This window comes from Vipera ursinii (assembly GCF_947247035.1).
Source record: "Vipera ursinii genome assembly, chromosome: 6".
Taxonomy (NCBI): domain Eukaryota; kingdom Metazoa; phylum Chordata; class Lepidosauria; order Squamata; family Viperidae; genus Vipera; species Vipera ursinii.
In genome coordinates, this window is record NC_139515.1 from 3,813,506 (window position 1) to 3,827,234 (window position 13,729).

Sequence of the window (13,729 nt, forward strand, 5' to 3'; positions counted from 1 at the left end):
TTCTCTCTAGCATCAGCATGGCGCACGTGACGCACTCCTTGGAGGAATGTCCCTGCTTGCAGAGACCTTCGCCTAAATATAGGCCAATTCTCTTTTGATCAGAAGTGACACAATTACCAGAGGTGTGAGTTCCTTAGTTGTTGTGTCAGAGTACAGTAAGACTTTTTCTTAGCAAGGCGTATTCCCACCCTAAGGCTGTCCAAATGCAAAAGAAATTCCCTTTACCTAAGAATCCGCATGTTGGCATTTTTGTTGAAATGTATCTTATTTGGCACCTGTCCTTTTTTTGCTCTGGTTAGCAAATGTAAGAGACTGCATAATTTCGTGTGTTTTCATTCCTTCTGCCACCTCAGTTCTGGCCTTTTAATAAGATGATGTGAAGCATCTTTAAAGGAAGAGCTCCCCCCCTTCTGAAGAAAAGTTTGCCTTGATTTTCAGTTTTATAGAATTTGTACATGCATTCAAGTTGTTGTCCTTTCCAATATGTAAATTAAGATGTCTTGTGTAAATATAATAATCAACGTCTGGTGTAATTTGCCCTTCCAGGAATAAAATCAATTAGCTTTTTAAAAAGAAAACACATTTGTAATTACCAAATTGTTCTGTAAAAAGGGTACATTATATCTGTATCAGTGTGCCAGTTAATAAGATTCTTAATTTTTTCTTTTCTCCTTTTAGAGCTATATTCAAAAAAATAAGAAAATCCTAAAAGCTGCCAAAGACTTGCCTCCTGATGCGCTTATTATTGAATATCGTGGAAAATTCATGCTGAGGGAACAATTTGAAGCTAATGGATACTTCTTTAAGAGGTACCTTTCTCTAAAATCTTGTTATGAAATTATTTAACATTCTTTAGTTATTCTCTCCCTCCCTTCTCTCTCTCAAACATATTACAATTATCAAGCGAACTAAATACTTTTTTCACCTAGTCTTCACTTTCCATCTTAATCAGCTTTGCTTTTGAAATCTTTAGTAGCTATCGTCATTCACTTTACTAATTAGACAGTATTGTTCCTTCCCATTTCTACTTTATATAAACAGTTTTCTCTCCTCCAGCCTTTTAAACTTTTTCTGCCATTTGTGTCAATATTTTTTTATCACTATGCCTCAGTCTGGTACCATCATTTGAAGTTGCTTGCATTCTCCACATTTTGCCTGGCAAATGAAAAGTAAAAGCTGCACGTAGATTGGTTATTAACTTAGCAAACGTAAAATTAAAGCTGCTTATTCAAGAGCCAGGCAACTTCAAAGAAAAGACATTACAGCGGGCGTTATACACTGCCTGAGTAGATCTCAATAACTGCTAGATTAAATTAATTCGTGATAATCACAAGGATTAATATGGTAAATTTTATAATTCATACAGATTTAGCATACTTCATACTCAGGGGGAAAAAGACTATCACGTGATAGTGTACTTTCTTCTAGACAGTTGTATTTAAATGACATGCCTTATTGTTTCATTTTTTAAAAAAATTTCTCCCTATTTGTCAAGGAAAAAAAATGTCATTCTCTCTAAACATGCTGAATGAATAAATAGTAGTGGTTTTCTTTCTCTAAGTTTATATTTTTGTTTTATTAAGAAATGTCTTAAGGGAATGATTGGAAGCTAAACAGCAAAGCAAAAATACAAATCTTCACTTTGATTTTTTTTAAAACAACAACAAACCACCCATCTAGTAGATACTAAAGCAGCTCTCTCTCTGCCTAACGTTCTTGAAATGTTTTATTTACAGCATTTATATATGCTGATTCCACAAGGATTCCTGGCATATAAAAAAACGTGAACCACAAAACCATAACGAAATCACAAAACCTTAAAACATCATAAGCCAGCATCCACATGTGCAGCTTTCTCGTTCATTAAATCTCTGAGGAACTACTTGGCTTGGTTGCCTTCTGAAAACAGGGCAGTTAGGCTAACATGCCAGCCTTCTGCCCAAATCAAAATAGCCCTAGAATGCCCAGGAAAGTCAGCAGTGAATCTGATGTAAAATACAATTCTTCCTTAGTTCCAATAATGGCAACTGAAGTGCAGGTCAAAGCAAGATCATGCCAATTTTCTTGATGCTGATGTGAGTCAAAAAGATTATTCACGATACCGCTTTTTAAGTTTACTATCTTACAGAGCCTTGGGATGTAGTAACATTTGACTTCTTTAAATGAATTTTTTTTTTAAAAATCCCCAAAAAATAACAGGTGGCAAACAACCTCATACTGTAAGTACCTTGTCAAGAAGTCTGTATGTATGAATCCCAAAGTTACCAGGAATTAAATTCAACTTTTACAGTATAAAACTATCATGAAGTCATTTGTAAACAACTTTCCAAGTCATGTTATAAGTGTACGAAAGAAGAGACATTGATTCCCAACAGATCTTCCCCCTTTAGTTCTCTTTGTCACGGAGGGTAATCATGGAAAAGATGACAGAGAAGCATGATGGTTGAGTTTGTTTGGCTTTTTTTAAAAAAAAAATTCTGAACAATACTGTTAACAACGGCATAATAATCTTAGTAACTGCTTGGTTGTTAATAGATCGGAGCGAGTTGTTTCAGCATGCCCGAAAAGTCCCACTTTGATCATAGTTCTGAACTAATAAATAAAAGATTGCAGTGAAGCTCTCACCCCAATGTTTCAGCGGCCTGTATAACATTGTGACTTATTTTTTCCATGGTACCAGCTTGCCTTCACATTTGAAAAACGAAGTAACTTTTAGTTATTTTTTAAAAAAATATTTTCACTGTGACAGAATGTTTATTATCGTTGGTTTCTAGGCCGTACCCCTTTGTTCTGTTCTATTCTAAATTTCACGGGCTAGAAATGTGCGTGGATGCAAGAACCTTCGGAAACGAAGCTCGATTTATCAGACGTTCTTGTACACCTAATGCCGAGGTAGGGTTTTCTTATTTATAAATATGACCTAATAAAGTTTTGTTCAGCAAGCCAGTCTTAATTTGACCCAGCTGTGTGTGGCTGTTTTCCAGGAATTAAAATATTTTCCAGTTTTGAACATTTCGGGGAATGCAAGCTCAAGTTACAGAACCTTATGTTTATTATAAAACGAGACAAGAATGGGTATGGTATTACTATGCTATGCTGTGCTGTAATTAGATCACTAAAGCTGGTACATTATTTTATTAATGTAGCATTACCCAAATTCTAAAACCAAGGGTTAGGGTTAGCTGTCAGTTTAATGCAGCAAAAGTAGAGTTTCAGGAGTTTTCCAAGAATGCAGATGCAGTATAGTGTCATTTACTTTTATCAGGTGCAGAGAACCATTCTGAGCAAATAATGTATCTGAACTTGTAAAATGGTACTTGCATACCCACCATGAGGTCAGGCATATCAGCTGCCTGCGGAGCTTAGGACTGCCCCCAACCTCCGTTCATTCCACCGGGACCTGAAGACCTTGCTCTTCGAGCTCTCTGGCCCAGGCTGAAAATATTTTTAATTTTAATTTCAACTGGGTTTTAATTTTCTCAGGGTTCTATTTAATCTCTTTTAATTTGTTTTAACGATTTTATTGACTGTTTTTTAAATGCCCTGTAAACTGCCCTGAGTCCTTCGGGAAAGGGCAGTATATAAATATAAATAAATAAATAAATAAATGACATTGAAATATCATCACATATGTAACTCCTCATCCCTGGCCCACACCCCTGGAAAAGGTCAGAAGGCCAGAAGAAATGAAAGTGAGAATACGAGCACGGTGTTACTTATTGACCGTCGGCATTCACAGTTGAATATGAAAAAGACGCTTTTGTATTAATGAGTTGACTGGCATATGAGGTGTGATCACTCTTAGTATTTATTGATGGGAAGGAAAGAAGGAGACTTTGTTAGTATCTTTTGGTGGTAATTCTTATGGAGAAAATAAGGGTAAAGTTATACAAGTTTGAGTTTGTCTGCTTCCTTACTCTTTTTAAGTTAGGAAACTTTTTTACGTTTGTCATTGGTACTGTACCTTACATTCTTAAATAAAATTAACTTTCCATTTAACTGAATTTGTAGGATATGGAAATTGAAAGCCTGTATTAAAATTTGGACCAGTGTTTCAGTAGAAATTCTAGAAAAGAAACTAAATTCATTGGTGTTCTGCTTATGCAATCCTTCATGCAGGCATAGAATTAGGACATAATAGAACATATTTGTTATAGCACTTTGAGAACTCTTCCAAGATATATTGAACAAAAATATTGCACCATTATCCCTTCCCTCACAAATGAACATCTGAGATGCAAAAGCTTGTTTCAAATTAATGGTTGAAAAAAAGTGCAGAAATGTATAAAATACACAACGTTCATTTCCAAGAATTTTTTTAAGGTATTGTGTCTGTGTTCATAACTGGAAAGAAAGTCGACAAAGCTCCTGGAATTTGCTTGATTTTAAAAATTAACATTGTACTATTTCAAACCTGATGACTGGAACAATCCATTTTATGAATATAAATGTTTATTTTTTTTATTTCCTTGCTTCCCTAAATACTGACACTATCTAAATTAGTTTTTTAAATAACTAATTCAGAGTGGCTCATGCATTCTTGACAGGCCCCAACTGAGAGGTTTCCTTCTCTGCTTGCTAGCCAACTGAAATTAATGGAATGTTTTGAGCCATTGAACGTGGAATATAAGAGTTCTTTATAATGCTACGTGGTTGTATATACATTATGAACAGACTATATTTATTTCATTGATGATATAAAATTATCTTATTAACTTTGGAACAGAGAATTTTACCAAAGCAATAAGAAGATAAAAGTCTTTATTTGGAACAAATCTATATTTAAAACACATAAAATACTCTATGTTTAAAAACTGCCTTTTCCCCCCCTTTTCATCTAGGTTAGACATGCCATTGAAGATGGAACTATTCACCTCTATATCTACTCCACCCAGGACATTCCAAAGGGAACAGAAATAACAATAGCGTTTGATTTTGATTATGGAAATTGGTAAGTAATGCTGAGCTTCAGAGATGCTGCTGACATATTCACGGGTGATTATATTAATAATCTTTTTTTTCAGTTGTGTATTGTCATAATCTAGGAATTAAATGCAGGCTCATAAAAGTAAGCGAAAAAATGTCTAGTATATCACTAGATTGTAATATAGGTACCAGTATTAGATTTAGCAATACAGCTGTGAAACCGCCAGATGCTTCCTTTTGAGAGCTTGCAGACCATATCACAAAATGATGTAGCAAGTGAACACTGGAGAATAGTTAATATTGGGAACATGAGTCCCAAAACCTTTGGTCACTTGAGACATATTAATCTTTTTTTCATCCTCATCTTTCTTTTTGGCAGTACAGTGAAAGTTTCACTGAATCTAAATTATGATTTAAAATACCAATTTGATTGTCTTTTAGAAATTATGAGAGAACTGGTATAATGGTTATAAGAAGCTAGACTAGGAAAGGGGAACTAGGATTCTGGCTTCCTTCAGGCATAGAAACCAGGTGGATGGACTGGTCAATCTATCAACCTGTATTTAACCAGTGCGATAAATCATAGTCCATACCCATCAGTGAATATCCTATGGTGGATTGGTTTGAGTTGATCATAGCATTCAATGGTGAAAAAAGTAAGGTTCTACATTTAGGCAGGAAAAATCAAATGCACAGGTACAGTATAAGTGGTACCTGGCTCAATAGTAGTAACTGTGAGAGGGATCTCAGAGTCCTACTGAACAATCACTTAAATATAAATATGAGCCAGCAATGTGCTGCAGCTGCCAGAAAAGCCAACACAGTGCTGGGCTGCATTAACAGAGGGATAGAGTCAAGATCGGGTGAAGTGTTAATACCACTTTACAAGGCCTTGGTAAGGCCACACTTGGAATACGGCATCCGGTTTTGATCACCATGATGTAAAAAAGATGTTGAGACTCTAGAAAGAGTGCAGAGAAGAGCAACAAAGAAGATCAGGGGACTGGAGGCTAAAACATATAAGGAAAGGTTGGTGGAATTGGGTATGTCTGGTCTAATGAAGAGATGGACAAGGGGGGACATGATAGCAGTGTTCCAATATCTCAGGGGCTGCCCCAAAGAAGAGGGAGTCAAGCTCTTCTCCAAAGCGCCTGAAGGCAGGACAAGAAGCAACGGATGGAAACTAACCAAGGAGAGAAGCAACCTGGAACTAAGAAGAAATTTCCTGACAGTTAGAACAATTCATCAGTGGAACAACCTGCCTCCAGAAGCGGTGAATGCTCCAACACTGGAAGTTTTTAAAAAGGGACTGGCATAGAGTTTCCTGCCTGAGCAGGGGGTTGGACTAGATGACCTCAGAGGTCCCTTCCAACTGTATCATTATTAATATTAATATTCATATTAATATTAATATGTTCAATTTTGAGTAGTTGTAAAAAAAAGAGTTTGTGTGTTTACTTGAAAATTTCCTGATCGTACCACAAGCTTTTCTTACGTCAATTCCCCCCCCCCCTTTTTTTCCTTAAACAAGCAAATACAAAGTGGACTGTGCTTGCCTCAAAGAAAACCCTGAATGCCCGGTATTGAAGCGTCCCTCTGAGCCTATCGAAACGATAAATACAGGTTATGAAACCAGAAGGAAAAAGGGGAAGAAGGAGAAGGAAACTCAAAACCAGAACATCACGCTGGATTGCGAAGGCGCAGCGGGCAAAACCAAGTTTCCAGAAAACCGGCAGAGAAAACTTTCTCCGCTTCGATTGTCAATCTCAAACAATCAGGTATTTTTGTTGTTGTTGTTCTGTGGTTAATCTTCTCACATAGAAAACTTAGCAAAAGCAGGGTAGTTTTTTTTTTTTTTTTTTAAAAAAGAATTCTTGTGTACCATCTTTACAGCATGTGGCCGCGTATCTCACAAAAATGGGAATTGGCAGGTGGGTTAAGGAGAGTAGTGGGTTGTTGTTTTTTTGGCTTGGATCCTGAACGTACAAAGAGAGTAGGTCCTGATGCCTTTTCAAAAATAAAGGTACTAATTTAAACCATCCCTGATTTCTTCAACCTTAATCAACCGTTCTTGTTGAGTTCCATCATCATACAACAAGAGTTCATTTTGAAAACTTTTGCAGATCACTGGTGTAAGGATATCATGCTGTGCCTTGATTGATCAGGATCGTCCTGTTAGGGGGCTAACCTTCAAGACGAGAAATTACAGACATGTAGAGATGATTTCAATGCAAGGGAGTTTTCTAGATTTACCCACATAGTCCAGGATCTGCCTTCATATTTGAAAGAATAGACATGTACGTAATCACCATACCAATTGGTAATGAAGCTTGGAATTGAACCAGAATCCAGGACTTAAGAATAGTTTTGTGAAGGATGTTTTATCTTTTCAGAGGACAAAGCCAGTAGGAGGTCTCATCATTTATAAACAGACTACAATTACGATTTGTAGTTCTGAAAAGAGGACTTTTGTGTAAAAATATTGCAACTAGAAACATCAGTCATGTTATTTGGCATTTTTAAAAATGATATTCTTAGGAGAACAGGGGAGAACTTGTGTCGACGTGCCTGATAGAGTTAACAGCGCACACGCGCGCACGCAACGCTCGCAGGAACTAAAAGCAGTGCTGCTTTGAGCAAAACCAGAATTCTGAAGAAACTGGATATACTGGGAATTGTCTCCTGCCTATGCACACAGTCTTACTGGTGGATAAAGTAAACTAGGAATGAAAAGCAGAGTGTCCTGTCTCCCTTCTTTGAGACTTGCATTCCTGGTTTGTTAAGTGCAGCGAGCCCAAGAACCCTAGTACGAGTAACTTGCGAAGCTCTGAGATAGCTAAGCAGCTGCTAGTGATGGGAGCCTATGGGCATACTCGGTTTATTCATGAAAAGTCAGCTGTGACTGCTCTTTGGAGGAGCCAGATTTGATGGAACAGACCCAGGCCCGGCCCCTTTTCGCGGGGGAGACAGAATTCTAGTTCTAGCTTACATAATGAGCCTGGCCAACGTCACGCTGAAAGAAAATGTCAGCGTTGAAGCCAGCTATTTATTACTTATTTTGCCTTGTCTGTGAGGGTGCACATCCGGATCTTCCAAGGCTGTTGTTTGCCTTTCTGCCAACTGCAATGGTACATGGAATGGGCCAGCTCGCTGTGCGACAATTCACCACAGAAAAACCCGCTGCGGGACAACTCGACAATTCAGTTTCATTATTTAAAATAATTTTTTAAAATATTTTAATTTTTGCCATTCCCTTTCCATTTTGTCCCTCCTTGGGGATCTTTTCCTTTAACGACTCTGTTCCACAGCAAGTTGGCTGCCGCGAATTCTTGTAGACCACATGGTACAGCGTGTGATTCCTACAAACACTGATCTATAGCAACAGTGTATTCAGCTTACTCATCATCCAGTAAAAACATATCACATATGGACAAAAATGGTCCTTTTCTCTTCCCACCCCCACCGCCCCATGACGGGATATAGTACTTGTTAAATGCCTCTCTGACATCCATCCTCATGGTGTTTTGTGATTTTTTTAAAAAACAAACACTTAATTCCTTTGAATTCACGGCTTAAACAAATGGGTGCTGTGTACCACCCAAACCCACTAAAAACCAGAGCGGTGAACTTAAAATATTGAGCCAGTTACTCTTAATTGGAAGGCGGGCAACTGGCTGTGGAGGTTTGGGGGGGGGTTTAAAAGAAAAGACAGGAAAGCACATGGGATTCCTGCAAGTAAGCCCGCAGCATCTCAGCAGTCCTTTTTTATGTAAATGGCACTAAACAAGATAAAAATGAACACGTAAAGTTTTGGCAGGAATTGTAATGCAGATAAAGTACGCAGAATGAGAGTGAAAACATGCTGACTGGTGTACTATGCTTGGCTTTTGTTTTATTTTGGCAACCCTAAATTTTAACTTCAGTTGCCAGTAAACTGATGGACGATACTTAATGTTAATCTGCCATTATTAGTTCCTTTATATCCAATATGTATGCTCTTAAAAAGTTTTGATAGGTATATAAACTAGCTCTGAGGTTTTTCAGGGTAAGAGAAATGATATGAATTATTATTATATCTTTAATACAATTAAAATAGCTATACATATGATACCCTATTAAATGCAATTTGTGAGAAATTCCTCACTACATAATTTTGCACACATACTAATACTAAAGCCTTGTAAATGTTTAGTGGGGCAGGGGAAATGTATAGGATTGCACTGTTAGCAAAACAACTGGAAGCGTATAAAGTTAGCTAACTAGTACTCTTAACAAAACTTTGATGCGCATTATCAGCTTTTGAATTGTAAATTAATCTAAACAAAACGCAATATTTTACACGTTCGAGTTAACACTTGCTAAAACAATATTGAAACGCTAAAAGTTTCTAAAGTAAATCTTCGCTGTTTAGTATGCAAAGCTGTCAGAGATACTTTTGGACCTTTGAAAGCTATCTTTGATCTAGGTCGGGGTAGGCAACCTCGGCTCTTTTATGACTCATGGACTTCAACTCCCAGAATTCCTGAGTCAGCATAGCATAGCTGACTCAGGAATACTGGGAGTTGAAGTCCACGAGTCATAAAAGAGCCGGGGTTGCCTACCCCTGGTCTAGGTTATTAATTGAGCGGCTACTAAATGAGCTGCAGGTTCTGCACGTTAGATCCTGTCGTGCATTTGCTGTTGACGTGAGTTTTTTTTACAGTGCAATCCTATTCCTGTCTACTCAGAAGCAAGTCCTAATGATTTCAGTGGGACTTACTCCCAGGTAAGTGTGTATAGGATTGCCGCACTAGTATCGTAGAGTTCCCTAGGTTATACCAGCAGCAGCAGCAGCAGTGGTAGTCGTAGTGGAGCTTCTGTAAAAGCAGTCATTTCCATCTTTCAGGAGCCAGATTTTATTGATGATATAGAAGAAAAAACTCCTCTTAGCAGTGAAGTAGAAATGGAATCAGAGGAGCAGATTGCAGAAAGGAAAAGGAAAATGGTAAGTTGGGAAGCTAGTGGCCCTTTAAAGCTGTCACTCAAGATTAGTGACAGCTGCTCTTCCCATGCTAATCATTGCTGCCTCTCCTAGGTACTTAGCATTTGAGAATATTTGAAATCTGCTCCTTGATATGTGCTAATTCTGTTTAAATCTTTGTGTGTGTGTGTGCGCGCTTCTGTTTTTTTGGTTCTGTGATTTTCGAAAAAGTTGTGTACATTTTCTCAAGGATTTGCTTTTCTGAATTATTTCCTGTGTCTGATGCACTAGTCAACCTCTGAAAATGCCTTCTATATTTTGATTTTTGTTATTTTAAACCTATTTTGGTTGGCCACGGTCAGAAAGAGCCCCGTTTTCGAAACTAGCTATGGATATATTTCCAACAATAATAGAAAACAAACATCGCTATAAAGCCAGGAGTCCTTGAACATGAGATACCAGATACTTGTCTTTTAAATACGTTTAAACATGCCGAATATTATTTAGCGAAATACAGAACTCTTTGAAGATCGCCTGAACAGCTTAGATTTTATTAACAAAAGACATGTATTTAGGAAGAACTGCGAAAACAAGAAAAGGACTATTTCAATAGCAATGGGGTAAAATTGAAGCATTTTAAGTGTCTCCATTTAAAGATTAAAATGGACTTAAAATAATTTATTCCAAGTGATAGCTTCTTGATTTCTTATTAATCCGTTCTGTACTGATCTATACACCTAAAAGTAGGAGGTATTTTTTACAACTGTTGTTCTTGGCCTCTGAATGAGCCTTAATTACAGAGCCTGGTGTGTATACCTCCTATTTTTCTAGGTTTACATTCTCTTCTCACAAAATGAAGAAATCCTTAATAGTTATAACAGTTTTTTCCCCCCTAAGCTACTCTACACGATACTTAGTGCTTTTCTGCTTAAGGATACTCCTCCTACTTTAAACATTGAGGGGTGTTACGAGCCAAACCCCTTTCGGCCTATCTTTTCAGGAAATAATGTTATCTATCATAACCAGGGGTCGGCAACCTAAAAAAGGAAAAGAGCCACTGGGAACCGGTTCGATCACAAATTAAAAAAAGTGGGAGCTGCGTGCGTGTGTCCATGCACGCGCATGCGCAAAAAACATTTTGCGCATGCGCAAAACGGTTTTTTGCGCGGACGCGCACGGTTGCCAATTTTTTTAAAGTGAGATGGAACCGGTTGCCCGACGGCGACGGCCCGTCTGCAAAGCTGCCGCTTTCGGCAGCCTGCAAACGTGCCACGGCAGCTTCCTCAAAGAGAGGCGCCGCTGCCCGTTCGCGCGGAGATACGCGCGCACCTCTCCAAACGGGCGGTGCCACTCTCCATTTGGAATGGGCAGCGGCATCGCTCTTCGAGAAAGCTGCCGCGGCCCGTCTGCAAAGCTGCTGAAAGCGGCAGCTTTGCAAACGTGCCGCGGCAGCTTCCTCAAAGAGCAGCGCCGCTGCCCCTTCGCGCGGAGGTACGCGCGCACCTCTCCAAACAGGCAGTGCCACTCTCCATTTGGAGAGGTGCGCGCGCACCACTGCCCGTTCGAAGAGGTGCGTGCGCACCGGGCGGCTGGGAGCCGCATGAGACAGCTCAAAGAGCCACATACGGCTCCGGAGCCGCGGGTTGCCGACCCGTGATCATAACGATCTTATGACTCGTGACTGCTGCCCTTCCTTTGCAGTTGCTCCCCACTTTTAGCATCTGCTTTGAGATGCTGGTAATCATCATTGTTTTCTCATTTTGTTCCATAGCTTAAAGCCTTTGCTCTTGTTTTAACTGTTCTCCTTCCCTTTCTATTTAAAATCTGAATATATTCAATATTTCGGTACTGTAATGGAGCCTCGTTGCCCTCAGCTTTTCTACGCGCACTCAGTTATTTTCCATCAGACTTTTGCCATTAAAGATGTATGGCTTAACTCCCACAGTCTGTGACTTCGTTGCTGTCTGCTCCTGACATCTTTGTTCTGCTTTTAGCAGTTTTGCCTCCTGTCTGAAAAAGACCGGTTCCAGTTGCATTTTACCTCCGCCCTTATTTCTGTTCATTGTGCAGTTTTCCTCGGAGAGAAAGAAACTGAAACGTTTGTCTATTGGGTTTTGTGTTTTTGTTTTTTTTCCCTGTTTCCTAACCTGAAAATAGGAAAACGTTCCTGTTTTCTCCGCTGTTTAATCAATTTAATAAATACAGGTAGTCTCGACTTACAACAAGTTCATATAGTGACCGTTCAGATTTACAGCGACACTGGAAAAAAAGTGACCTGTGGCCGTTTTTCACGCTGACCATCATTTCAGCATCCCTGTGGGTCACATGATCAGAATTCAGACACTTGGCAACTGGCAGGTATTTAAGGGGCTCAGTATATGGACATAAGTCGAGGGCTACTTGTATTTAATAAAGGAAGCCCAAAACAGTTTGTGGAAATTCCAGCTGCTTTGGGCTGCAAGATCATTTTGAAAAGCAAGTACAGAATCCTGCATGTGTATATGTGTGAGAAAGAAAACATGTTCATATATATTCATGTTTGGCTCCTGTTCATGTAGTAAATTAAGCTCCTGGGCCGAAGAAGCGGTCCCCAACCACTGTTTTCAATGCCATCAGGGTACAGATCAGTAAACGTCCCTTTGGCGGGAGGGCTATAAGGCACCGACGGGAGGGCAATGGCAAGAAAAGATATTTTAAGATCTTCAGCTTTGAGTGTTTGATTTCACTCATGATAATTGTTTATAGAAACTTAGGACCTTGTACTTTCTGCACTTTCTCTCCATATTTTTACATGGGAAATGTAAAGATGACAAAATGAGATGACATTTCTTCGGCAGAGGTGAGAGAACTACTAGATTTAAATTAAATTGAATTAAAGCATCACATCAAGTTTGAACTTTGGCTTCCCCCCCCCATACCATTAAATTGTTGAAGCCATTAAATAAAAGGTGCTCCTTTGCACCTTTTTACAAAGAACACATTAGCTTCTGCCTAGGCCTCTCATGCTTCATTATAAAGTATTATTTATTATAGTTCTACTAATTACTTACGCTCTTTCTAGCTTGCTTATTTGCAAGGAAAGTTCTTAATAGTCATAGAAAGCAACCAACACCCTGGATTTTTTCACGTAAATCTAGTAACTTTTTCACCCAGTTTCTCAAAAAAAAATCTGCAAATTCTAGACCAGATTTTGTAAGCTGGAAAAAGTGATGGACAATAAAACTGCTTTAAAAAGATGGAAGATAAGAGAAACTGAAAAATCTGACAGCAGTAGCTGGAAAGACTTCCTCCTATCTGCAAGATCGACTTAACTTACCTTAACAATCTTAGAAGGTTTTGAGGGCTGATGGGTAAAACAGCAGAGCTATCAAAGGAGGCAGACAAAGAGTAAAAACAGTAGCAGTTTCTGACTGGGCATGTGTATTTACAGTTGCTGGGGAAATTCAGAAGTGATGTCATAATCCTGTCAAACAATAGGAAGATATTCCCAGTCTCTCCAAAGCTTCGGTTTTCAGCCAATTTTTAAAGTACATTTAAATAAAAAAGAACAGCTGGACAATTTCTAGTGTTGTAAAATATAAGGGAAATCCACATTAACGGTAGAAGCCGAGTGTGTGTGGCCGTTTGGGCAATATTGGCACTTGAATCAAATTAATATCTAAGACTGCATTGAAGTATGTATGAAACCATACACCTGCTAGAATCTTCAGGAAGCATTTTCAGATCTCTATATTCTCTGGCAACAGCCGTGGGAAATTTTATCTTACAGGTATTGGCCCAGAGTTATCCAAATGGAAGCTAGAAGACTACTTAATTCTAGCTAGCTACAGTGCTGATGTATAG

The 13,729-nt window shown here is 38.7% G+C and overlaps 1 protein-coding gene across 8 annotated transcripts in view; it reads left to right on the top strand.

Moving 5' to 3' along the window:
- Positions 1-13,729, top strand: part of KMT2E (lysine methyltransferase 2E (inactive)) — a 59,825-nt gene that overhangs the window by 26,845 nt on the left and 19,251 nt on the right. For 6 of the 8 annotated variants that reach the window (XM_083365651.1, XM_083365652.1, XM_083365654.1 and 3 more), the window contains 5 exons: positions 679-809; positions 2,775-2,892; positions 4,842-4,951; positions 6,458-6,704; positions 9,812-9,910. In XM_083365651.1, the coding sequence (XP_083221777.1) occupies positions 679-809; positions 2,775-2,892; positions 4,842-4,951; positions 6,458-6,704; positions 9,812-9,910 (705 nt within the window). Of the gene's footprint in view, positions 1-26; positions 123-678; positions 810-2,774; positions 2,893-4,841; positions 4,952-6,457; positions 6,705-9,811; positions 9,911-13,729 lie in introns of those variants that run through there. The other 2 variants (XM_083365657.1, XM_083365655.1) reach the window with 2 other exon arrangements.